Here is a 27,775-nt window from a genome sequence, read left to right on the forward strand (position 1 = left end):
ATAAACCTCTTCAGGGTGATTAAAGGCAGAGCTGCTTCATGTCCTGCATCATCCTGTGGGGTTTATTTCACTACAGCGACCAATATCATGTTTTATTGATATCTTTCATCTCTTATCTTCACTGTGATATCCTTATACATAAACCTTATAGTTTTTGTTTAATTTAATTATTTTGTGTAAAACAGTGACTCAAAGTGAAAAGTACTATGTAAATTATTATTATTATTATTATTATTATTATTATTTAAATTTGGGAAGATGATGTTACTACGGTGTTGTTTTTACAGACTGACTACAATCAGAAACTGAATTATAATATAATAAATATATAATTTCTATTTATCTAAGAAAAATAAACAGGATCTGAATGACGTTTACTGACAGGGTGGAGCCTCAGTGTTGTCCTGAGCTGCATGGCATGCTGATGAGAAGGAAGTGATCGCGCCTCCCTACAGCAGGGTGGCGTTTCTCACTGTGCCGTAGGTTTCCTCAGTCCATGAGTGACGCTGGTTCCGGAGCAGCTCCGGGTAGGTGAGCAGTCGCTCGGCGTCAGGTGAAGGGGCGTAGCGCTCACACATTTTTCCCTGAAGGTTTGGACCGCAGGTGGCTGTGATGGAGACGTAGAGTGTGCCATGTTTCAGACCAAACTGCTTCCCCACGTTGACGCCTTGTGTAGGGATGGTCTCCGCGCGACCCAGAAGGTCATCGTCCCACTTGTTATCACGATCCCACACCTCGAAACGTATCGACCTGTAACGAGGAAAAGACATGATGAGAACACAGAACTGCTGAATCTCATGCTGAGTTCTGGAATCTGATTGGTCAGAAGGTGTTAATTAATTATTTCTAACAGCAGCTGTGATAGTAGTGCAGGTTTATATTAATGAGCGCATTCTGATACATTATTGTTTCTATAGTAACAGCTCGTTGTCATGGGTGTGTCCAGCAGATGCTTCACTGATAATAAACAGAATAAAAAACATTGATATGGTGAAGAAGATGATTATTTAGTATTTATTGAAGGAACAGCAGTTTATAGCTGCCAAGTGAGAACAGGAACTAACTGGTTACATTAAATGTTACTATAAACCAATAAAATATGGCATTCATTAATAAATAAAAAAATTGTAAGTGTTGGTCAATTGCTGAGAAGAATAAACACTCAGGTGTGTGCTGGTCACTAACTCTCCTTCACACTGATGATTTTTTTCTAACAGCATGCCCCTGAGTGTTTATTTCTGACTGATTGTTTGATGGGTGGCATCATGACCTGATGGTCTAAATGTTATTTGTTTTGTTTACTCACTTCCTCTGTACCAGATTCACAGTGCCAAAATGAACTCCATAATTCCACACTGGGAAATTGTTATTCCATATGACCGGCGTTGTTTCTGCTCTCGTCCCGTAGATCACTTTGACGTAGCCATCAGTTTTGGAGAAGTAATCTCCCCAGAGTCCGGTGGCACGCTTCACCTTGATGCTCAGGGTTGCAACTCCGAGATGACTCGGGCAGCAGTTTGAGTTGATGTTTTGATGTCCTCTGCATTTGCACGTGCAGGCATTATTCCGATGTCCAACTTTACACTTGGAGGAGCAGGACGAGGCCATGGCGTTCTTCATCACATAATCTCTGATGGCTTTCCTCAGAGCTTTTTTCCTGACCAAGTCTTTATTCACAAGCATGTGCAGAGATCTCAGTCTGAAGGACACGACTCCTGGGACGGTCTTCAGTGTTTTCATCCACTTGCTGAATCCATGCTGTTTATCCGGAGAGAACAGGAGATCCGCACTGCCTCCATTGCCGCCCAAAACCTCAGTAGCACGTTCGGAGAATGAGGCGCTGAAGCTATTTTTGTGCTTCAGGCTTTTGCCCTTGCTTTTGCAGTAGCTCGTCTGGCCTTGAACTCGGACGCCCTTGATCATGGCCGACGCCTCAGCAGAGAGACAGTTACTGACGTCCTGCACTGACAGACCCTGCGTGGAGATTTTGCACGTGCGCACGGCAGTGGTGGACTGCACATGACCACCTAAATTCACCTGACGCAGGTAGTGAGTGCCGTAGATGGAGAGGAAGTCAAGGTAAGCAGATCGAGATTGAGCGTTATATGAGGCAGGGAGAGATTTCACTGACTGCATGAACTCTTTAGTCAAAGGAGGATGGACCTTCACTCTGAGACTGAGGGGGGAGAGGGGAAGGGGGGAGGGGAAGTGGGGGGAGGGAGGGGAGAGAAAGAAAAAGAAGAACACAATGTTTTGATAAAATATTAGCCTCAGGATTGGTGCTATGTAAAATAACCCAAGATTAGCCACGCCCACTTTACATCAAGAGGGAATAAAATATGGCAAAAACATAAACATGTTTAATGTAGATTTTGGAAAGTTGTTTATTCAGACTTTGTTTTCCGCAAAACCAACATGAACCTCACAGTAAAGCAACTTCACATCAGGACCTGAATCACTCTTCAAACATATAAACACATCTACACAACTCTACACACTTCCACACAACTCTAGACTCATCTACACACTTCCACACAACTTTCCACACGACTCTACACACAACTCTACACACTTCCAGACAACTGTACACACATCCACACAACTCTATGCACTTCTACAGAACTCTACACCCTTATACACACCATTAAACACATTTACACAACTCTAGACATTGAAACACATCTTTGCACGTCTACACATCTCTACTCACTTCTACACAACTCTACACACAGCTACATACTTCCACACAACTCTACACACTTCCACATAACTCTAGACACATCTAAACACTTCCACACACCTCTACACACTTTTACACAACTCTACACAACACTACACACTTCAACACAACTCTAAACAACTGCACACAACTCCACACACATCCACACAACTCTACACATCTACACACATCCACACAACTCTATACACTTCTACATGCCTTTACACAACTCTAAACAACTGCACACAACTCTACACAACTCCACACATATCCACACAACTCTACACATATCTACACACATCCACATAACTCTATACACTTCTACACAACTTTACACAACTCTAAACAACTGCACACACATCTACACAAGTCCACACAACTCCACACACATCCATGCAACTCTACATATATCTAAACACATCTACACATGTCCACACAACTCTACACACATCCACACAACTCTACATGTCTCTACACATATCTATACACCTCTACACACTTCCACACAACTCTACACACTTCTACACAACTCTACACACCACTAAACACATTTACACAACTCTACACATATCTACACACCTCTACACACTTTCCTACACTTCCACACAATTCTACACACTTCCATACAACTCTAAACACTGCTAGAAAACTCTACACACTTCCACATACATCTACACACTTCCACACAATTTTACACACTTCCACACAACTCTACACTCATCTACAGTTCCACACACTTCTACACAACTCTACACACTTCTACACAACTCTACACATTTCCACACACTTCCACACACCTCTACACACATCCAAACAACTCCACACACCTTTACACACATTTAAACACATCTACACACTTCTACACAACTCTACACACCTGTACACACTTTTCCACACTTCTACACATCTCCAACCACCTCTACACAACTCTAAAGACATTGAAACACATCTATGCACCTCTACTCAGCTCTACACACTTCAACACACTTCTACGTAACGCCACACAATTCTACACTCCTTTACACACTTTTCCCCACTTCTACTCAACTCTACACTCATCTACTCCAAGCACTGGGGCAGATCCACTCTACAAAGTGTTTAACTGGATGGCCATGAAACTAGTACAGAATCAGCAAAAGATTTATAGCCACAAACTATAAACTAAATATGAGAAAATCTCCAAAACCTTTTTTTCTAAATGTTGAAAACAGGTATGAATAGAAAAGCACTGAAACACCAGCTTTGATTTCAGAGACCCTTCAAATGACTCATCATCCAGCACCCTGAATATCAGCTGTGTGTGTGGTGTTTTATCTCAACACTGTGACGCTGGCCGTTCGAGCTCATCACTCATCTTTCTGCTGTTGTGTCTGTTGTTACTGGAGGAAACACATAGTAAGAATTTCACTGCCTGCTACACCCTGTACCACAGTTGCTCGAACCGGACATCTTGAGTCAGCATTTCACACTCGCCTCTAAAAGTGACTAACTCCAGCTCTGAGCTGCTGAACACACACTTTAAAGTGAGTGTGTGTGAAACCACCACAGTGCTCCGACAGCAGTTTGTCTCTGGAGCTTCTGCAGAAAAACTGCACACAAGGCCTGAAAAATTAACACAAGTACAAGTAACACTGCTCCGTTATTGTAAACAGTTTTTATGAACCTGTTCATAAATAAAGTCTACAGAGGAAAATCTACAGATCTGTATTTCAACCCCACACACAGCTGTGTTACAGCAACAGATACTCAGGTAATTCCCTTTAAATCATCAGCTGACAAGAGTTGCCATGGCCTGAGAGTGTGGGATCATTCACCCGCTTCCACCATAAAGCCTCCATTTTCTGGCTTCCATCAAGACCTGAACACTTCTACACATTTTTACACACCTCTACACACTTCTACACACATCTAAAATTCTACACACATCTAAAAAGTCTTGTGGGGTGGTTAAGGATGTTTTGGCACACTGATGCACACTCAGGACTGATTCTGGACTCTTTTGAGGTGGGGCTTATCATCACAGGTTTGCTTCACATAGAAGAATTCTTTCTGAACTATGGATCAATTGCATGATTCTATTCATGACTTTTGTACACACACACACACACACACATATGTGTATATATGTGTGTGTGTGTGTGTATATATATATTAGTGCTGTCAAGCGATTAAAATATTTAATCGCGATTAATGTCGCGACTGTCATAGTTAACTCGTGATTAATCGCAATTTAATCGCACATTTTTGTCACATAAAAAACCATTGTAATTCTCTTATCAGCATAAAAAAGTGAATGGGTTTGCTTTGTACCAATGTTTTTTTTTTATTGCAAAGCATAACACGTCTTGACACAGCCACTGCAAAGTGAAACCTAAGCCGAGCACCGGCGCGGGGCTAGCAAGAGAACCATGAGTGAAATGATCGACTGTTTGAGTTAGTCTACAAGTCTAATCAGAGAGACAGGTTACACAGTGACGGTAGGCTTGACATGCTTGATTATAATATAAAGTACACTATTATATTAAGTTTAAGTTGTTCGTTGATAAATATTGCATTGAATCTGATCTTTACTGTTTCAGCTCACTTAACACATTTTGTACTTTTACACTTTCTGCCTGTTGATGTGTCGCGCTGTCCAATCAGAGGTGGCCAAATTTGCATATTACAGGAAGGATTTCTGGGATAGCATTGAGTTTACAGTTCAGAGGGATCTGGCTTCTTTAGACGCTGTCTTCTTAAAACTGAATAAATATTTAAAAAGAGCCAAATGAGCCAGTCTTTTGAACGGCTCTTTTCAAAGAACGTATCACAAAGATGTGGATCCCATTAAAGAGCCATAAATCCCATCTCTACTAGCGCGCCCTGCCCGCGCTGGTTCTTGGGGGGGGGCAGAGGACTCTGGCTGTGCAGGGCGTGGCATTACAGTCTAGCTGCTATCAGTTTTCTAAGCAAAGTCTCTGTTCCAAGTTCCTGGCAGTTTCAAAAGCTTATGAAAAACCTACATCATGTCACAGAGCGTTAATCTCGCGATAAAAAAATTATCGCCGTTAAAATTGAGTCAAGTTAACGCGTTAATAACGCGACATTTTTGACAGCACTAATATATATATATATATATATATATATATATATATATGTGTGTGTGTGTGTGTGTATATGTGTATATGTATATATGTACACTACCGTTCAAAAGTTTGGGGTCACTTTGAAATGTCCTTATTTTTGAAAGAAAAGCACTGTTCTTTTCAATGAAGATCACTTTAAACTAATCAGAAATCCACTCTATACATTGCTAATGTGTAAATGACTATTCTAGCTGCAAATGTCTGGTTTTTGGTGCAATATCTCCATAGGTGTATAGAGGCCCATTTCCAGCAACTCTCACTCCAGTGTTCTAATGGTACAGTGTGTTTGCTCATTGCCTCAGAAGGCTAATGGATGATTAGAAAACCCTTGTACAATCATGTTAGCACAGCTGAAAACAGTTGAGCTCTTTAGAGAAGCTATAAAACTGACCTTCCTTTGAGCAGATTGAGTTTCTGGAGCATCACATTTGTGGGGTCGATTAAATGCTCAAAATGGCCAGAAAAATGTCTTGACTATATTTTCTATTCATTTTACAACTTATGGTGGGAAATAAAAGTGTGACTTTTCATGGAAAACACAAAATTGTCTGGGTGACCCCAAACTTTTGAACGGTAGTATATATATATATATATATATATATATATATATATATATATATATATATCTCGTCTCGTCTCGTCTTCTTCCGCTTATCCAGGACCGGGTCGCGGAGGCAGCAGTCTAAGCATGGAAGCCCAAACTTCCCTTTCCCCAGACACCTCGGCCAGCTCCTCGGGAAGAACACCGAGGCGTTCCCAGGCCAGCCGAGAGACATAGTCCCTCCAGCATATATATATATATATATATATATATATATATATATATATATATATATATATATGTGTGTGTGTGTGTGTGTGTGTGTGTGTGTATATATATATATATATATATACACACACACACACACATATATACACACAGAGTGCTGAGCGTAAATGAGTACACCCCCTTTGAAAAGTAACATTTTAAACAATATCTCAATGAACACAAACAATTTCCAAAATGTTAACAAGACAAAGTTTAATATAACATCTGTTTAACTTATAACGTGAAAGTAAGGTTAATAATATAACTTAGATTACACATTTTTCAGTTTTACTCAAATTAGGGTGGTGCAAAAATGAGTACACCCCACAACAAAAACTATTCCATCTAGTACTTTGTATGGCCTCCATGATTTTTAATGACAGCACCAAGTCTTCTAGGCATGGAATGAACAAGTTGGCGACATTTTGCAACATCAATCTTTTTCCATTCTTCAACAACGACCTCTTTTAGTGACTGGATGCTGGATGGAGAGCGATGCTCAACTCGTCTCTTCAGAATTCCCCATAGGTGTTCGATTGGGTTCAGATCAGGAGACATACTTGGCCACTGAATCACTTTCACCCTGTTCTTCTTCAGAAATCCAACAGTGGCCTTAGATGTGTGTTTAGTCATGTTGGAAATGTGCATGACAACCAAGGGCACGGAGTGATGGTAGCATCTTCTCTTTCAGTATAGAGCAATACGTCTGTGAATTCATGATGCCATCAATGAAATGCAGCTCCCCGACACCAGCAGCACTCATGCAGCCCCACATAAGGACACTGCCACCACCATGTTTCACCGTACGCACCAGGCATTTTTCTTTGTATTCCTCACCTTTGCGACGCCATACAGTTTTGAAGCCATCAGTTCCAACAACATTTATCTTGGTCTCATCACTCCAGAGTATAGAGTCCCAGTAGTCTTCATCTTTGTCAGCAAACTCTAGGCGGGCTTTTTTGTGCCTGGGCTTTAGGAGAGGCTTCTTTCGTGGACGGCATCCATGCATGCCATTCCTCTGCAGCGTACGCCATATTGTGTCACGAGAAATAGTCACCCCAGTTTGGCTTTCTACTTCTTTATATAACTGCAGTGAACTTGCATGCCGATTTTCTTCAACCCTTCTCATCAGAAGACGCTCCTGTCAAGGTGTTAACTTCCGTGGACGACCTGGACGTCTCTGTGAGATGGTTGCAGTTCCATCTTTCTTAAATTTTTGTACCACTTTTGCTACAGTATTCTGCCTGATAAGTAAAGCTTTGCTGATCTTGTCGCCTTCACCTTTGTGGTGTAAAGAAATTATTTTCTTTGGGGAATTCTGAAGAGACAAGTTGAGCATCACTCTCCATCCAGCATCCAGTCACTAAAAGAGGTCGGTGTTGAAGAATGGAAAAAGATTGATGTTGCAAAATGTCGCCAATTTGTTCATTCCATGCCTAGAAGACTTGGTGCTGTCATTAAAAATCATGGAGGCCATACAAAGTACTAGATGTAGTAGTTTTTGTTGTGGGGTGTACTCATTTTTGCACCACCCTAATTTGAGTAAAACTGAAAAATGTGTAATCTAAGTTTATATTATTAACCTTACTTTCACGTTATAAGTTAAACAGATGTTATATTAAACTTTGTCTTGTCAACATTTTGGAAATTGTTTGTGTTCATTGAGATATTGTTTAAAATGTTACTTTTCAAAGGGGGTGTACTCATTTACGCTGAACACTGATATACCGGTATATTATCCCTAATGAACAAACCACGAGGCAACGGTGGTGAGGAAAACTCCCTGAGACGACATGAGGACACCACTGAAAGAAACCAGACTGAAAAGGGAACCCCTCCTCATCTGGCTTCATTATCTTTACGTCTATCGGATCAAACTGATGAAGACTTAAACAACTTTCAGAAAGTTCTCTTTCAGTAATAACACTCAGGCTGTGAAGAACAGCGCTCTGTGGACGTATGACATGCGATCAGGAGAAAACACAGAGCCGAGCTCATATCCAGAGTGTTTTAGTAGGATGAGATGTGTGTGTGTGTTTGATGATGTTCATTCACACAATTAACATACAATAAGAGACGCACTGTGTAACACACTGTCAGGAACTCGGCCTCCTGTAGCTATTTCAGCTGAGTTTAACATCTGAAGACTGAAGTGGGGGAAGGAGACGGTTATAAATAATAAAAGTGAGAGTGAAGGTGCTGCGCTTCATACATCGAGTCTGTGGTTCCAGTTCCAGGAACAATTCTTTTGAAAGTTTAGAGGGAAGTGCAACAGACATCAGATAATAATGAGACGTGAGCTGTTTATTTCCAGCACAATTAGACGCCATATTGGTTCTCTGAGTGTTTCTCAACCGGTGGGTCCTTTACGATAAATAATAAGTAAAAAAAAAAAGCAAATGGTAAAACATAACACAGAAAACTGTGGGAAAATAACAAAAAAGCAAATTATTGTTTCAAATCATGAAAAATATAATAATAATAATAATAATAAGGAGAAGAATGAATGAATGAATGAATGAATGAATGAACACTCGGTGTAGCCAGTGAAAAATTTGATCATGTTGTGTGTCCAATTTCCACAAATTCTGTAAATTCTGTCTCTGGCTCGTGTAAATAATTGGTGCTAGCATTAATAATTGGAGTGAAATTTCCTCTTCCTGTAAAAGGCTGTAAAACTATACAAGAGAAACAGAATTATGACAAGCAGTGGCTCGTGCAGGTGGCGCTGTGTTTTGTTTGGTGAGTTAAAGGCTGCAGGAAGAATGAAACCATCAAAATCCATAAAGTTTTTAGAGACAAAACACTGAAACCGTAAAGACAAGCCTGTGAGCTGAGATGTGCGTCTCAAACAGGATCAGGCAGAAATCATGAGCGCTTCACTCAGCGTACAGCTCAGAATGCAGAGCGAGCCACAGTTCCACAGGAGCTCTTCACCTGCTGCTGTCCCTCACCATGCCACGCCACGACGCGGACAGGACGAGACGCGTCGGGATCAGGACACTTCATCCAATGACCATTTCGTCCAGTATTTGAAACATTTCGTCCAAAGCCTTTTTCATACACACTATCAATTATTTTATATGTGGTGACAATATGTGCAACACAATGGAGATATAAACAAAGCATAATTAATTTAAGGGAGTGTATTAAGCAGGTTTATGACTGCATCTCCACGTAATAAATAGAAATAAACAATTTTTGTAAAGCAAACGAGTGCCGTAGTACGAGCGCTTCGACACAAAAGAGCGGTGTAAGGGGCGTAAACCAGTAGACCCTCACCATTACAGGCTGTTCTCTGAGCTTTGAGTCCAGTGAAGCCGCTTATTTCATCATATAGCCAGGTCTTAATAAGGCACGCGCAGTCCGGAGCGACCCCGAGAGTCCTGCGTGAGGAAGGAGTTTTTGTCGAATATTTATTGGATTTTACATGAATACTAGGTAGGAACCCATCGTTTTGAACACACTTGCTGAGAAAGACGAGTCCGGGGCAATCTTTACCCACCATTAGATTTCACAGCTCGTGTTTGGCGAGTGGCGGCTGGTTAAACTACACGCTGCAAAAATGTGTTTTGCTTTGGTCAGATTCCGTTCAGAATTTCTCCTTTTTTCAAACAAACAAATACCTGAAATATAAAATAATTGATAGTGCCTATGAAAAAGGCTTTGGACGAAATGTCTTGACCATTGGACGAAGTGTCCTGTATCCAGGACAGAAAGCAGCACAAGGTCACACGCGTCAAAGCAGGAGATGATTATACACTCAAACTCGACCAATCAGCAGATGGATCTGATCTCATCCTCCTGAGTCTGAAACTTTTATCGCCGGCAAAATCACATCCTTGGGTTTCTCAACGATTTACACAGGGGATGAGTTCAGTTCCGTTCCTGTTTAAGCTCATTTTTTGATCTCAGTATTTATCTCAGTGTCTCAGTGTTTGTTTCATATTAACGTGAGGTGAATAATTAATTTTGTATTTAATTAAACTAGTGCTGTCAAAAATGTCGCGTTATTAACGCGTTAACTTGACTCAATTTTAACGGCGATAATTTTTTTTATCGCGAGATTAACGCTCTGTGACATGACGTAGGTTTTTCATAAGCTTTTGAAACTGCCAGGAACTTGGAACAGAGACTTTGCTTAGAAAACCGATAGCAGCTAGACTGTAATGCCACGCCCTGCACAGCCAGAGTCCTCTGCCCTCCTTTCCCCCCCCAAAGAACCAGCGCGGGCAGGGCGCGCTAGTAGAGATGGGATTTATGGCTCTTTAATGGGATCCGCATCTTTGTGATACGTTCTTTGAAAAGAGCCGTTCAAAAGACTGGCTCATTTGGCTCTTTTTAAATATTTATTCAGTTTTAAGAAGACAGCGTCTAAAGAAGCCAGATCCCTCTGAACTGTAAACTCAATGCTATCCCAGAAATCCTTCCTGTAATATGCAAATTTGGCCGCCTCTGATTGGACAGCGCGACGCATCAACAGGCAGAAAGTGTAAAAGTACAAAATGTGTTAAGTGAGCTGAAACAGTAAAGATCAGATTCAATGCAATATTTATCAACAAACAACTTAAACTTAATATAATAGTGTACTTTATATTATAATCAAGCATGTCAAGCCTACCGTCACTGTGTAACCTGTCTCTCTGATTAGACTTGTAGACTAACTCAAACAGTCGATCATTTCACTCATGGTTCTCTTGCTAGCCCCGCGCCGGTGCTCGGCTTAGGTTTCACTTTGCAGTGGCTGTGTCAAGACGTGTTATGCTTTGCAATAAAAAAAAAACATTGGTACAAAGCAAGCCCATTCACTTTTTTATGCTGATAAGAGAATTACAATGGTTTTTTATGTGACAAAAATTTGCGATTAAATTGCGATTAATCGCGAGTTAACTATGACTGTCGCGACATTAATCGCGATTAAATATTTTAATCGCTTGACAACACTAAATTAAACTGATCTTTTCCACTGTAAATATTGATGAGATAAAACTTTGACCACTCAGTATGTATGCTGATTTATTTCCTGCTGTCTGAGATAATAAAGTATCATCCAACATTATTATATCAAAATATAATGATCTCAGGCGGCACGGTGGTGTAGTGGTTAGCGCTGTCGCCTCACAGCAAGAAGGTCCGGGTTCGAGCCCCGTGACCAGCGAGGGCCTTTCTGTGTGGAGTTTGCATGTTCTCCCCGTGTCCGCGTGGGTTTCCTCCGGGTGCTCCGGTTTCCCCCACAGTCCAAAGACATGCAGGTTAGGTTAACTGGTGACTCTAAATTGACCGTAGGTGTGAATGCGAGTGTGAATGGTTGTCTGTGTCTATGTGTCAGCCCTGTGATGACCTGGCGACTTGTCCAGGGTGTACCCCGCCTTTCGCCCGTAGTCAGCTGGGATGGGCTCCAGCTTGCCTGCGACCCTGTAGAAGGATAAAGCGGCTAGAGATAATGAATGAGATGAGAGATAATGATCTCAGTTACTAAAGGGACGATCAAACATTTTATTTTCAGCAGACGTTCAGTTTCCTCTCATCAGCGTACCAAACCAAAATCAAACACCCTCAACATCCCAGAAATCTGTTCAGAACTTCAATTCTTATTTGTGGAAGTTGATCCCTACTGAGTTTCAGTATTTGTTGGTGTAAAGTGTGATGTGTTCCTGCTCCTTCATCCTCTCACTTCAGAAAGAAACAGAAAAATCAACTTTCTAACGTGGCATCATGTCAAAGCCACAGATCACCAACACACTCAACACAGTGAGTCTGCTCTAGTTATTATGGGAAGTGCTGTCCATGTTTATGGTGCAACTAAACACACACACACACACACACACACACACACACACACACACACACACACACACTTACGTGTAGTAGCGGCAGGAGAACTTGTGGCTGGTGTAGAAGAACTTGTCCTGGGAGGCATGTGAACGTGCAAACCTGGATGATTTGGACTGTGTGCCACCAACCGCTAGTCCGGCCACCTGGGGCAGACCGAGACCCACCTTCCAGCTCACACTGGTGGATTCGGTGCTCTGCTTCAGCACGGACATGCTCGACTCCATCACTTGGGCGCTGACGCTGCGTTTGCAGTTGACCTTCACGCGCCAGTCGGTGACAGCAGACGGCAGTTTCTCCTCTCGGTTGAGCAGAACATTCTTGCAGATGGTGCAGTTTCCGTGCAGGCCACCGATCATGTAGCCCTGCGTGTCCACCACATATGCACCTGTGGTCTTCATGCGCACAATGTCGAAGCCCTCACCCAACAGGTTGTGACCCGGAACGAACGGAGGCTGCTTACATTCAGTGACTGGAGCCAAGCGACAGCATGAGGACACGGAGATGGAGACAGAGATGAGGAGCAGGACGCAGGACAGCATCACAGTCTGCACACAGGAGGAGAGACAGGAGACTAAAGAGTTTAATAAACGTCACAAGACGGAGTCTGTAATCTGTAATTAGACAAGACTCCGCCCTGCTGAGTTCAACCTTCAGAAATAACAACTTTTAATATCTGAAAGATTTGTCTGAAATTTCATCTTTATTAAAAATGACATTATTATTTAAGCAGCATGTGGTATAAAAGGTTTTGTTTGATTTCCTGTGTATATTTTTCTCAAAACTGTCAGTGAACTGATTTTACTTTAAGAACAATATCAATTTTTCAGTATGAACAAATCATCTGTTTACTGAGTCAATTATAAATTATAAACCATAAACCCCACATCATCACTGAACAATCAAATACAAAATTAACATTCTATTTTAGAAATATATATAAATACACCACTGGTATTTTTCATCCGAGCTCTATCCAGGACATGGAGAACCAAAACCAGGACAGAAATCTCTATCTGTCCCTCAGGAGGAAATCGATAAGTGAATTGTTTTGATAAATTTGGGGACTTTTTGTTTGTGAATGTGTCGATATAATAAAAAGAAAATCACATGTTGGATTGAAGATACGAAGTTTATCTTCTCATGTTGAAAAACTCACATTTTTCATACGAAATACATCACAGATCTGACAGACATATTTTCCGATATTTCACTCTGATGATGTCACTCCCAGGGTTTTCTTGCTGGTTAGATGCGTGTTGTCAAAATGGTGAACCGTTTCAAAATGAAAATTCTTTTGATTCACTTGCGGGGGGGGGGGGGGGGGGGGGGGGTTGTGGGTGTGTCCATATAACATAAAGAACATTACACAGTGGGGAGAAGATATGAAGTTTATTTTCTCATCTCATCTCATCTCATCTCATCTCATCTCATCTCATCTCATCTCATTATCTGTAGCCGCTTTATCCTGTTCTACAGGGTCGCAGGCGAGCTGGAGCCTATCCCAGCTGACTACGGGCGAAAGGCGGGGTACACCCTGACAAGTCGCCAGGTCATCACAGGGCTGACACATCGACACAGACAACCATTCACACTCACATTCACACCTACGCTCAATTTAGAGTCACCAGTTAACCTAACCTGCATGTCTTTGGACTGTGGGGGAAACCGGAGCACCCGGAGGAAACCCACGCGGACACGGGGGAGAACATGCAAACTCCGCACAGAAAGGCCCTCGCCGGCCCCGGGGCTTGAACCCGGACCTTCTTGCTGTGAGGCGACAGCGCTAACCACTACACCACCGTGCCGCCCGTTTATTTTCTCATATTGAAAATATTTTCACTTGTTCACTCACTTACTCATGATATATACATTCACCACTTGAAGATAGACTTCAGATCTTTCACACCACCATGTCACCATGTAATATCCTCTCTCTCTCTCCCTCTCTTTATATATATATATATATATATATATATATATATATATAAATGTGAGTTTTTCAACATGAGAAGATAAACTTCATATCTTCAATCCAGCATGGGATTTTATTTTTATTATCGCTTTAGTAGGAACTTCTTGTTGATTCTTGATTGGCATAAGCGTAGAGCCAAAGCAACCGCTGAGGCTCGCCCACGGGAGCACCACTCCTCTCCGCATCACGTGTCGAACAGGTTTGCTCTCCTTAGTGATGCACCCACTGAGAAACCTGAAAGAGCTCTGGTTATAGGGGACTCTATCATACGGCACGTGAAATTAGCTCAGCCTTTAGCGGCACCAGCAGCTTTAGTCAGGTGTATACCGGGAGCCAGGGTGCCGGACATAGCAGGTAATCTTAGGGTCCTAGGCAAGCACAGGTTCTCAAAGATAGTTATCCATGCAGGAGCTAATGATATACGCCTTCGTCAGTCTGAGGTTACTAAGAGTAACTTTGTAGAGGTGTTTAAATTAGCGAAGGCGATGTCCGATGCTGTAGTATGCTCTGGCCCCATCCCAATGCGGCGTGGCGATGTAGCTTACAGCAGGTTATGGTCGCTGAACTGCTGGCTGTCCAGGTGGTGCTCTGAAAACAGTGTGGGCTTTATAGATAATTGGGCTAATTTTGAGGGCACTGCTGGCCTGTTAGGGCGGGACGGTATCCATCCCACTCGGGAAGGTGCTGCTCTCATTTCCTGCAGCATAGGTCATAGTCTCAGAACAGGCCTAGTTAATTTCTGACAATCCAGAGCCAAGGCCAGGGAGCAGACGAACAGGCTAAACCGACTGTCTGCTAGCTGCACAGAGTCGTCACTCAGGGCCCACTACATCGAGACTGTGTCTGTTCCCCGAGCTCAGCAAAAAGGTAGAAATTTTCAGAGAGTTTGTTCCAGTAACCTCATCAATATAAAATTAGATCATACTGACTGTACAGCTGCTGCCAGCACCTTTGATCTAAAGGTGGGGCTATTAAATATTAGATCTCTTACATCTAAAGCGCTAATGGTTAATGAACTCATTACTGATCAGGAGTTTAATGTACTGTGTTTAACAGAAACATGGATTAAGCCAAATGAATATATAGCATTAAATGAAGCGAGTCCTCCTGGATACAGTTATATACACCAGCCTCGTCTAACTGGCAGAGGAGGAGGCGTCGCGGTTATTTATAACGATTATCTAGGTGTAACACAAAAACCTGGTTATAAATTTAATACATTTGAAGTTCTTCATACGCATATAATGTATGTAGCCTCAAAAAATAAGTCTACCCAGTTAATTCCATTGCTTATTATTTACAGGCCCCCGGGGCCATATTCTGAGTTTCTTTCTGAATTTGCAGATTTTATCTCAGATCTGGTTATTTCCTTAGACAAAGCTTTAGTTGTCGGAGATTTTAATATTCACTTCGATAACCCAGAAGACCCTTTAAAAACAGCGTTTGTGTCCATCTTAGATTCAGTCGGGATTAAGCAGAATGTCATAGGACCGACCCATAATGGTGGTCACACCCTTGATCTAATACTAACATTCAGATTAAACGTAGACAATATAGTCATACTTCCACAGTCTGAAGTTATCTCAGATCATTGTCTCATCTCATTCAAAATATGTCTGAGTAATAATATATGCACCTCACCACGCTACTGTATTAAACGTACTTTCACGTCAACTACTGCACAGAGCTTTATAAATGATCTCCCAGAGCTGTCAACTTTGATTGGGTCACTGTCAGCCCCTGCAGAACTTGATCAGGCAACTGAATGCTTAGAGTCAACGTTCCGCCATACTTTAGATAATGTAGCTCCTCTTAAAAGGAAAATGGTCAGAGAGAAAAAATTAGCACCCTGGTATAATGATGACACTCGCACATTAAAACAGACCACTCGAAAATTGGAACGTAAATGGCGTCAAACAAAATTGGTAGTGTTCAAATTAGCGTGGAAGGAGAGCTTCCTGAAGTATAGAAAAGCTCTTAGTGCTGCGAGATCAGCATATCTCTCCTCCCTAATAGAAGATAACAAAAATAATCCTAGATTCCTATTTAATACTGTAGCAAAATTAACCAGGAATAAGTCCACTATAGACACATGCACACCTGCAGTATGTAGTAGCAACGACTTCATGAATTTTTTTAATGACAAAATTGAGAATATCCGACAAAAAATTCAAACTACTAATTTAAGGTTAGACAATAAAAGTGACCTTGTAGTTAACAATATAACTGTATCAGATCATCAGTTAGAATGTTTTACTCCCCTAAAAGAAACTGAATTACTTTCATTAATCTCTACATCAAAAGCCTCAACTTGCGTACTAGATCCCTTACCTACACATCTATTCAAACAGATAATGCCTGGAGTAATTGAACCGCTTCTAAAAATAATAAATTCTTCTCTTATGATTGGCTATGTACCCAAATCCTTTAAACTAGCAGTTATCAAACCCCTGATTAAAAAACCTGACCTTGATCCCTGTCAGCTGTCCAATTATCGGCCAATATCAAACCTCCCCTTTATCTCCAAGATCCTTGAAAAAGCTGTGGCACAGCAGTTATGCTCATATTTACATAGGAATAACATCCATGAAATGTATCAGTCAGGATTTAGACCTCATCATAGCACAGAGACAGCACTGGTTAAAGTAGTAAACGACCTACTGTTGGCGTCTGATCAGGGCTGTGTCTCGCTGCTTGTGTTGCTTGACCTTAGTGCAGCATTTGATACCATTGATCATTCCATTCTTCTGGATAGACTAGAAAATGTTGTGGGAGTTAAGGGAACGGCCCTCTCCTGGCTCAGCTCTTATTTAACTGATCGCTATCAGTATGTTGATATAAATGGTGATATTTCTAGACGTACCGAGGTAAAGTTTGGTGTTCCACAAGGTTCTGTCTTGGGTCCACTGCTTTTTTCTCTATATATGTTACCTCTGGGCGACATTATTCGTAAACATTGTATTAGTTTCCACTGTTATGCTGATGACACACAGTTGTATGTCTCTGCAAAACCTGATGAGAGACACCAGCTTAATAGAATTGAGGAATGTGTGAAGGACATTAGACACTGGATGCTTATTAATTTCCTTCTGCTTAACTCTGACAAGACTGAAGTACTTGTGCTAGGACCACATACAGCTAGAAGTAAGTTTTCTGATTACACAGTGACTCTGGATGGCCTTTCTGTTTCTTCACGTGCAGCAGTAAAAGACCTCGGAGTGATTATTGACCCCAGTCTTTCATTCGAAACTCACATTGATAACATCACCCGGATAGCTTTCTTTCATCTCAGAAATATTGCAAAGATAAGAAAATTAATGTCATTGCATGATGCAGAAAAACTAGTCCATGCTTTCGTTCCCTCCAGGTTGGATTATTGTAATGCCTTACTGTCTGGATGTTCCAATAAGTGCATAAACAAGCTCCAGTTAGTTCAAAATGCAGCAGCAAGAGTCCTTACTAGAACTAGAAAATATGACCACATCACGCCTGTCTTATCCACACTGCATTGGCTCCCAATCAAATTTCGTATTGATTATAAAATACTACTATTGACCTTTAAAGCACTAAATGGTCTTGCACCACAGTACCTGAGTGAACTTCTGCTCCTCTATGACCCGCCACGCCTACTTAGATCAAAAGGTGCAGGCTATCTGCTGGTACCTCGTATAGTGAAGGCTACATCAGGGGGCAGAGCCTTTTCTTACAAAGCCCCACAGTTATGGAACAGCCTTCCAAGTAATGTTCAGGAATCAGACACAGTCTCAGCATTTAAGTCTAGGCTGAAAACATATCTGTTTAGTCAAGCCTTTTGTTAATGGTGTTTATGAGGTAAAGGAGTAGATCTGGAGGGTCCTCAGACATAGAGTGTTTTGGTAAACTGGGATGTATGGATGCTGTCAGTCCCCACTCGCTTGCTCACTCGAGTTTGTTGACGGTGTAGTGGCTGGCTGCTTTATGTCCCGGGGCTCCCTCATGCCTATGTTACCTTCTGGCTCTCTCCTTTTAGTTATGCTGTCATAGTTAGTTGCCGGAGTCCCTGCTTGTACTCGGTGCAATATGTATACTGTTCCTACTTATTCAGGTGACATTGGGCATACCTAACCACCTGTGTTTTCTTTCTCTCCCCCCCACCCCAAATCTGTCCCTCTGAGTTACATGGAGTCAACAGGAAATCTTTTGGTGGAGACGGTGGGGACCTCGACTGGCTATCGTAGCCTGCAGGGAATCGGCCGTCAGACATTCTGTCACATGTCCCAGACCCGGTGAAATGTAACTGAATTGTCTTGGCCAGGCCTAAGGGTTCCATCTGCATCTCATCATTGCTGAGGAGTGTGCTCCCATCACCCAATCAAGCATCCAGCCAGAGCAGGTCATGATATATTTTTTACCATATTAACATGCCATTGTGTGTCATGCCTGATGTAAAGACTCTCGTCTCTGCGAGTCTACCACACAGATTTAATACTTGTCATTTTTAGGGCATACCTAACAACGTGTTTTCTTTCTCTCTCTCTTCTCCCCCCCCCCATCTGTCCCTCTGAGTTACATGTTGATCCTGGGATTGAGATGCTGGCCTCTTCTGCCCCTCGGACCTGCTTGATCCATCCTGGTGCCCTGTGTCTGGTCGGAGTTTTATCGCCCCACTCCTGTGAAGGACGGCCCCATGAGGACAGTTGAGGGTTATACCTGTTAAAACTGTTAATATTATAGTCAGGCTGTCTGTTGTTGCCCAAATGAGGATGGGTTCCCTTTTGAGTCTGGTTCCTCTCGAGGTTTCTTCCTCATGTCGTCTGAGGGAGTTTTTCCTTGCCACCGTCACCACAGGCTTGCTCATTGGGGATAGATTAGGGATAAAATTAGCTCATGTTTTAAGTCGTTCAAATTCTGTAAAGCTGCTTTGCGACAATGTTTATTGTTAAAAGCGCTGTACAAATAAACTTGATTTGATTTGATTTGATGATTCTAAGCTCCCTGTTCTTGGCTGCAGGAGTGGAACCCAATGTGTTCTTCTGCTGTTGCATGCTGAGATGCTTTTCTGCTCACCACGGTTGTAAAGAGTGATTATATGAGTTACTATATCCTTCCTGGGGAAAAAGCTCAAACCAATCTGTCCATTTCCCTCTGACCCTCTTTTATCAACAAGGCATTTGTTTCCACCCACAGAACTGTCACTCGCTCACTCAGTGTTTTTTTGTTTTTGGCACCATTCTGTGTAAACTCTAGAGCTCATGTGTCAAACTCAAGGCCCGCGGGCCAAATGTGGCCCGCCACGTCATTTTATGTGGCCCGCGAGAGCTTCAAAGGTGTATGATTGTCTTAAAATAAGTGTATTCTGCTTTCAAGCGTGCATTGACCATAAACTACATCTCCCATAATGCATGTCGATTATTTTACCCGCGAAGTGACAGCATCCCACCACTAGGTCGCAGTGTAGCTACAAGTGTTTAATTACTGTAATAATTTATCAGCTTTTTACTCCCAGTTATGAATAAATCCATAGTTGAGAAAATGTCCAGGAAGAGAAAAATTGATGCAGATGGAAGGCAGTTTCAGAAAAGATGGGAAGCTGAATATATGTTTGTGCCTGAAGGAGAAAGAGCGCTGTGTCTTGTGTGTTATGAGGCAGTGTCAGTCGTCAGAGTGCAAAATCTACTTCAGCATTTTAAGTTCTAAGATGGCGGCATGTGCAGACACAGTGGCCCCTCTCTGTCCCGATAATGTGGTGTTTACATGTTTGTCTTTGTCGGTGTGCTTGAGTGATTGTATGCTTTCGTCGTATTTGTCCATTCCTAGGCGCACATACAGCCGTGGGACTCTTTTAGACATTGGCAACACTTTTTTCTGTAAGTTAAACCTGGCACACGCCGTAGATGACCCTGTCAATCACACTTTTGAGTTTGTTCATTTGAACCTATAAGATATAGAAAAGGACTTTTATTGATGTATTGAAGAACATTAATGCACTTTCAAGAAGGACTTTTATTATGTATTGCAACAGAGACTCTTATTTTAATATGTGCACTTCAGAGGAAGAAAAACGAGACTTGTCAGGGCAAAGCTGCACATTAGCGTTTAATGTTCAAATGATAGCGCACCTTGCTGACAGGGTCACCAAGCTCTTACGGTGTTTGAAGGGTGTCCCAGTGTTTATGGTGCCAAAATGTAACGTATTTCTACAGTTTAAAGTTACAGTAAAAGGTTTACAGTTCTCCAAAGACACATTTTGTAACCTTATTTACCTTTGGACTGAATTTTGTAATAAACACCACTTTTGACATCAGTTTTTGAGCCATCTATCAGTGGAGGTAGCCACACACACTAAGGAGCTACACGACCTCGGCCTACTCTGGCGGCCTGCTTTGACATCGACCCCCACTACTGCTGTACACCTGCAGAGGAAGCACTGTAGGCGATGCAAGAGGAGGCAGAAGCGGGGAAAGCACGGGGGTATCCCGGCCAGGCTAGTGGCTAATCCACACAAGCCGGCTATACCGTTCATCGTACTCACCAATGTATGCTCCTTGGATAACAAACTGGACTATATACACCTTTTGAGAGCAACCCAGCAGGCTGTGAGAGAGTGCTGTGTTTTGTGTTCACGGAAACATGGCTCAACGACAGCATACCGGACTCCGCCATCCAGCTCGACTGGCTAACATGCTACCAAGCAGACAGAGCCCTTATTGAAGGAGGTAAGACCCATGGTGCCGGGGTCTGTGTTTACATCAGGGATGCTTGGTGTCAGGATGCTGTGGTAGTTTGCAGACACTGTTCACCCCTTGTGGAGTTTATGATCATCAAGTGCTGGCCCTTCTATCTACCGAGGGAGTTTTCTGCCATCCTGCTTGTTGCAGTTTACATTCCTCCTAGCTGCAACAACAACGATAGGGACAAGGCACTGAGCGAACTGTACTGCGCCATCAGCAACCAACAGACAGCACATCCAGAGGGACTTCTCATCGTAGCTGGAGATTTCAACCACGCAAATCTCAAAACAGTGTTTCCTCAGTTACATCAACACACTGACTTTGCAACACGGAGAAACAACACACTGGACCTGGTTTACACAACACTGAGAAGAGCATACAAGGCCTCACCCCTCCCCCATCTCGGTGCTTCAGACCACATCACTGTTATGCTAATGTCAGCATACAGGCCGAAGGTCAAAGTCACCAGACCGGTCCAGAAGCAGGTACGGGTGTGGCCAGAGGGTGCTTCCTCAGCACTTCAGGACTGTTTTAACATCACAGACTGGGACATGTTTAAGCAGGCAGCCACTTACAACCACCAGATCAACATCCAGGAGTATTCAGACACTGTTACAGCCTACATTAGTAAATGCATTGATGATGTCACAGACATTAAGACCATCACAGTATGGACCAACCAAAAACCATGGCTGACGGGGGAAGTCTATCGGTTACTGAAAGCCTGGAATGCTGCTTTCAGAGCAGGTGATGAGACTGGTCTGAGATCAGCAAGAGCCAACTTGTCCCATGGCATCAGACTAGCAAAGAGGCAGCACAGCAGCAGGATAACCCATCATTTCACTGACAGCAGAGACACAAGGAGCCTGTGGCAGGGGATACAGACCATCACGGACTATAAACCTCAACCACAGACCTGTGACAAGGACATCACTCTGCTGAACAGTCTGAACAACTTCTTTGGATGGTTTGAAGCCGACAACAGCACGCCTGTACAGAAGACACCACCCCTTCCGGATGACCAGGTGCTGTCCCTGTCTCCAGCCAGTGTGAGGAGATCCCTCTCCAGGATCAACACCTGCAAAGCTGTAGGACCTGACAACATTCCAGGTCGTGTGCTAAAGGACTGTGCAGAGGAGCTCACAGATGTCCTCACAGACATCTTCAACACCTCCCTGAACCAAGCTGTTGTCCCCACCTGCTTCAAGAGCACCACCATCATCCATGTTCCAAAGAAGGCCTCTCCATCCTGCTTCAATGACTACCACCCTGTGGCACTGACCCCCATCATTATGAAGTGCTTCGAACGGTTAGTCATGCAGCACATCAAATCCATCCTCCCTCCCTCCATGGACCCGTACCAATTTGCATATCAGGCCAACCGGTCCACTGATGATACAATCTCCACCGCTCTCCACTCAGCTCTCACTCACCTGGACACTAAGGACTCTTACATGCGGATGCTGTTCTTAGACTTTAGTTCAGCATTTAACACAATCATCCCCCAGCAGCTGATACAGAAACTGGACTGTCTAGGACTTAACACCTCCCTCTGCAACTGGTTGCTGGACTTCCTGACCGGAAGACCACAGGCAGTCCAGGTCGGCAGCAACACATCCAGCACCTTCATACTGAACACAGGTGCCCCCCAAAGATGTGTGCTCAGCCCCCTTCTCTTCACCCTGCTGACCCACGACTGCACACCAACACACAACAGCAACCTCTTCATCAAGTTTGCGGATGACACAACTGTGGTGGGACTCATTAACAACAATGATGAGTCATACTGCAGGGACGAGGTGAGCCAACTGGCCGCATGGTGCAGAGACAACAATCTCTGTTTTAACGTGGAGAAGACAAAGGAGATGGTTGTCGACTTTCGGAGAGCCTCCACCCAGCATCCTCCACTGACCATCAATGGTGCCGCTGTGGAGAGAATGAGCAGCACCAAGTTCCTGGGTGTGTACCTCACCGAGGATCTCTCCTGGAGCAGCAACACTGCATCGCTGGCCAGGAAAGCTCATCAGTGCCTCTACTTCCTCCGCAGACTGAAAAGAGCTACAGCACCAGCTACTATCATGCAGACCTTCTACCGCGGAACCACCGAGAGCATCCTGACCAGCTGCATCACTGTGTGGTACGGCGGCTGTACTACATCCTGCTGGAAGACCCTGCAGCGCATAGTGAGAGCAGCTGAGAAGATCATCGGTGTCCCCCTACCCTCCCTTCAAGATATTTACAACACACGCCTGGCCCGCAGTCCACCCATCCCAACCACCACTTCTTCAGCCTCCTGCCTTCTGGGAGGAGAATGAGAAGCCTCCAGGTGAGAACCAGCAGACTGAGAGACAGCTTCATCCACCAAGCCGTCAGGATGCTGAACTCCCTCCCAGGCCAGTACCCCCTTCCCTTAATACACAAACCAAATGTCACCAGCCACTTTAACGAACTTTAAAGAAATTCAATTGCACTATGTAAAAACTGTTTACAATACTGTTTACACTTTATACATCTTTTGTCTTTGATAGACTTCACTGCTATACTGTTTATACTGTCATATCTGCCATATTTATACTTACACTGTAAATTCTGCTCATACTGCCATATTTATATTTATACTGATAATTCTGTTTATATCGCGCTATATTGCCCTACTATACTGTCAGACTGCTGTTCCCGTTTACATTGTTCATTCTGTTTATATTGTCATTCCCTGTGGCAGCAGGGGCATGGTCAAGCATTAGTCTGTGAATGGAGGGCATAGTTAGGGAAGGTTCCACAAGTCTCCACGGGGTTCTCCCCGTTCTCTCCATTATTATACGGGTGTAAGCCGTGTGGCATTCTAGATGTGCTGCGTGAAAACTGGGAGGAGGGACCTTCAACAAGTAAAAATTAAATTCAATATGTTATTGACCTGCACGCCAAACTCCACACACTCACGCACCTAACCTAGGAGAATTTGCGGCAGGCCCAAGAGCGTCAAGTCCGTCTGTATGACGGGCGCACGCCTTAGGGAATTCACACCGGGAGATAAAGTACTCATGTTGTTGAGCTCGAAATTGATTGCCAGGTGGCAAGGACCTTTTGAGGTCACACGGCGAGTTGGGGACATCAACTATGAGGTGCGGCAAACGGACAGGGGTGGGGCGTTACAGATTTACCACCTCAATCTGTTAAGACTTTGGAACGAGGAGGTCCCCATGGCATTGGTGTTGGTGGTTCCAGAGAAGGCGGAGCTGGGGCCAGAGGTTCAAAAAGGAAAATTGACATCGACCACCGCTCCGGTCCCCTGTGGAGACCACCTCTCCCCGACCCAACTCATGGAGGTCGCCCAGTTACAGACAGAATTTTCTGACGTATTCTCGCCCCTGCCTGGCCACACCCACCTCATAGAACACCACATTGAGACGCCCCCAGGGGTGGTAGTGCGCAGCCACCCTTACAGACTGCCTGAACACAAAAAAAAGGTGGTTCAGGAAGAACTCGAGGCCATGCTCGAAATGGGCATCGTCGAGGAGTCCCACAGTGACTGGAGCAGCCCGGTGGTCTTGGTTCCCAAGGCCGACGGGTCGGTCCGGTTCTGTGTGGACTATAGAAAAGTCAACGCGGTGTCTAAATTCGATGTGTACCCAATGCCTCGTATTGACGAGTTGCTTGATCGACTAGGCATGGATCATTTTTATTCAACACTGGATTTGACAAAGGGATATTGGCAGATCCCCTTGACTCCGCTATCCCGAGAGAAAACGGCCTTTTCCACACCGTTTGGCTTACACCAGTTCGTCACACTTCCGTTTGGGCTGTTTGGGGTGCCCGCTACGTTCCAGCGGCTTATGGATAGGGTCCTCCAACCCCATGCCACTTACGCGGCCAGATACTTGGACTACATCATTATTTATAGTAATGACTGGCCGCGACACCTAAAACACCTAAGGGCCGTCCTTAGGTCGCTGAGGCGAGCGGGTCTCACAGCCAACCTGAAGAAGTGTGCGATTGGGTGGGTGGAAGTACGGTATCTGGGCTTCCACTTGGGCAATGGGCAGTTGTGTCCCCAAATCAATAAGACAGCAGTGATTGCGGCCTGCCTGAGGCCCAAGACCAGAAAGGGGGTGAGACAGTTCCTGGGGCTGGCTGGCTACTATCGTAGGTTTATACCTAATTATTCGGATGTCACCAGCCCGCTGACTGATCTCACCAAAAAGGGGTCACCAGATCCAGTCCAGTGGACAGAGCAATGCCAGTGGGCTTTCTCTGAGGTAAAGGCTGCACTGTGTGGGGGGCCACTGTTACACTCCCCTGACTTTTCTCTCCCCTTTGTTTTGCAGATGGACGCATCGGACAGAGGGCTGGGGGCTGTTCTGTCCCAGGAGGTGGAGGGGGAGGACCGTCCAGTGCTGTACATCAGCCGGAAGCTGTCGGTGCATGAGGGCTGGTACAGCACCATAGAAAAGGAGTGCCTCGCCATCAAGTGGGCGGTCCTCGCTCTCCGCTACTACCAACTGGGATGCTCTTTCACCCTCTGTTCAGACCACGCACCCCTCCAGTGGCTCCACCGCATGAAGGATGCCAACATGCGGATCACCCATTGGTATCTGGCACTCCAGCCGTTTAAGTTCAAGGTGGTCCACAGGCCGGGGCGCAGATGGTCATGGCGGATTTCCTCTCCCGTCAAGGGGGGAGTCAGCTGCAGGCCAGACGGCTCCCCGGCCTGAGTCGGGTGGTGGGGGTATGTGGCAGCGGGGGCGTGGTCAAGCGTAGGTCTATGAATGGAGGGTGGAGTCAGGGAAGGTAAGTGGCAGAATCACTGCACCTGACGTGAATTAACCTGTGTCTGTGTGTCTTCCCTAGTGACCGCGCCCTATAAAAGGAGAGAGAGCAGAGAAAGGGAGCTCTCTCCCGACCAGAATGCATGTTTGTGTGCACATGTGAGAGAGTGAATAAGCTGAAAAGCCACATATACAATGGAAAAAATAAAAGTTTCTGAGAACTCAGTTCTGGCCTGCCGTGCTTCTGTGCTCCACCCACCTGCTCTGGTTCTACAGTCACATTTATAACGTTAATTCTGTTCACACTGCCACATTTGCCATATTTATACTTTCTGGATTGCCACTGTCTTTTCTTAGATAGCTTTAGCTTGTGTGTGCATATATATATATACACCTTTTTTAAGTTTATATATATATATATATATATATATATATATATACACCTTTTTTAAGTTTATATCTTTTACCTATATTTTATATTTCATGTTTATTACTGTTTGCACCACGGATAAGAGGGAAACGCAATTTCAATTCTCTGTATGTCCTGCACATATGGCATTATTGATAATAAAGTTGACTTGAACTTGAAACCAAACACGGAGCTAAGTGTGCCAAATTTAGCCTCCGAGAAAAGCTACAAATTGTCCAAGAATTAAAAGGCAAATTGCAGTCGCAGCAGAACATGTTCACAAGAGCTACAGCCAAAAATATGTTCACAAGAGCTACAGCCAAAACCCATGCAGCAGTGAAAGCTCACTTTATTGTAGCTGAAGAAATCGCATGCACTTCAAAGTCTCTCAGAGGTGCATTTTTGAATCAGTGCGTGCTGAAGAAGTGTGAGCAGATGTGTGAGCAGGTGTGTGAGTGTGAGCAGGTGTGTGAGTGTGAGCAGATGTGTGAGCAGGTGTGTGAGTGTGAGCAGATGTGTGAGTGTGAGCAGATGTGTGAGCAGGTGTGTGAGTGTGAGCAGATGTGTGAGTGTGAGCAGATGTGTGAGCAGGTGTGTGAGTGTGAGCAGATGTGTGAGTGTGAGCAGATGTGTGAGCAGATGTGTGAGTGTGAGCAGATGTGTGAGCAGGTGTGTGAGTGTGAGCAGATGTGTGAGTGTGAGCAGATGTGTGAGCAGGTGTGTGAGTGTGAGCAGATGTGTGAGTGTGAGCAGATGTGTGAGCAGATGTGTGAGTGTGAGCAGATGTGTGAGCAGGTGTGTGAGTGTGAGCAGATGTGTGAGCAGGTGTGTGAGTGTGAGCAGATGTGTGAGCAGGTGTGTGAGTGTGAGCAGATGTGTGAGCAGGTGTGTGAGCAGATGTGTGAGTGTGAGCAGATGTGTGAGCAGGTGTGTGAGTGTGAGCAGATGTGTGAGCAGGTGTGTGAGTGTGAGCAGATGTGTGAGCAGGTGTGTGAGCAGGTGTGTGAGTGTGAGCAGGTGTGTGAGTGTGAGCAGATGTGTGAGCAGGTGTGTGAGTGTGAGCAGATGTGTGAGTGTGAGCAGATGTGTGAGCAGATGTGTGGTGTGTGAGCAGATGTGTGAGCAGGTGTGTGAGTGTGAGCAGATGTGTGCGCAGGTGTGTGAGCAGGTGTGTGAGCAGGTGTGTCCCGACCAGATACAAACTTTTCATAATGTCAGTTTGTCTAGAAACACCATCACGGACAGAGTTAAGGAACCAGCAGGAAATCTGGCAACACAGCTGACCAAGGAGGCGCGCAGTTATCTGGCCTTTCAATAGCTGCTGATGAAAACACAGACAGCACAGACATGGTGCAGCTTTCCGTCTTTATAAGCTTGGTGAAGTCGGAGCTCTCGGGCACTGAGCAGCTCTCGGATGTAGTTGCCATGCAT

The 27,775-nt window shown here is 44.0% G+C and overlaps 1 protein-coding gene across 1 annotated transcript; it reads right to left on the reverse strand.

Moving 5' to 3' along the window:
• Positions 1–409: 409 nt before the first annotated feature.
• Positions 410–27,775, reverse strand: prf1.3 (perforin 1.3). Its single transcript, XM_060943431.1, has 4 exons — positions 27,692–27,775; positions 12,515–13,032; positions 1,307–2,176; positions 410–750 (listed from the first exon to the last, which is right to left on the reverse strand). The coding sequence occupies exons 1-4, from the start codon at positions 27,773–27,775 to the stop codon at positions 450–452; spliced, it is 1,773 nt and encodes a 590-aa protein (XP_060799414.1). The 3' UTR covers positions 410–449.

Source organism: Neoarius graeffei, chromosome 16 (genome assembly GCF_027579695.1).
Source record: "Neoarius graeffei isolate fNeoGra1 chromosome 16, fNeoGra1.pri, whole genome shotgun sequence".
Taxonomy (NCBI): domain Eukaryota; kingdom Metazoa; phylum Chordata; class Actinopteri; order Siluriformes; family Ariidae; genus Neoarius; species Neoarius graeffei.

What these genes read in the sequence shown, in the direction of transcription:
- prf1.3 (XM_060943431.1), bottom strand. Translation starts at nt 27,775, where the DNA reads ATGCATGGCAACTACATCCGAGAGCTGCTCAGTGCCCGAGAGCTCCGA. An exon ending in AAGACGGAAAGCTGCACCAT is followed by an intron (nt 13,033 to 27,691) that starts GTCTGTGCTGTC and finishes TCCTGTGTGCAG; the next exon opens with ACTGTGATGCTGTCCTGCGT. An exon ending in TTCTCCTGCCGCTACTACAC is followed by an intron (nt 2,177 to 12,514) that starts GTAAGTGTGTGT and finishes CTCCCCCCTCAG; the next exon opens with TCTCAGAGTGAAGGTCCATC.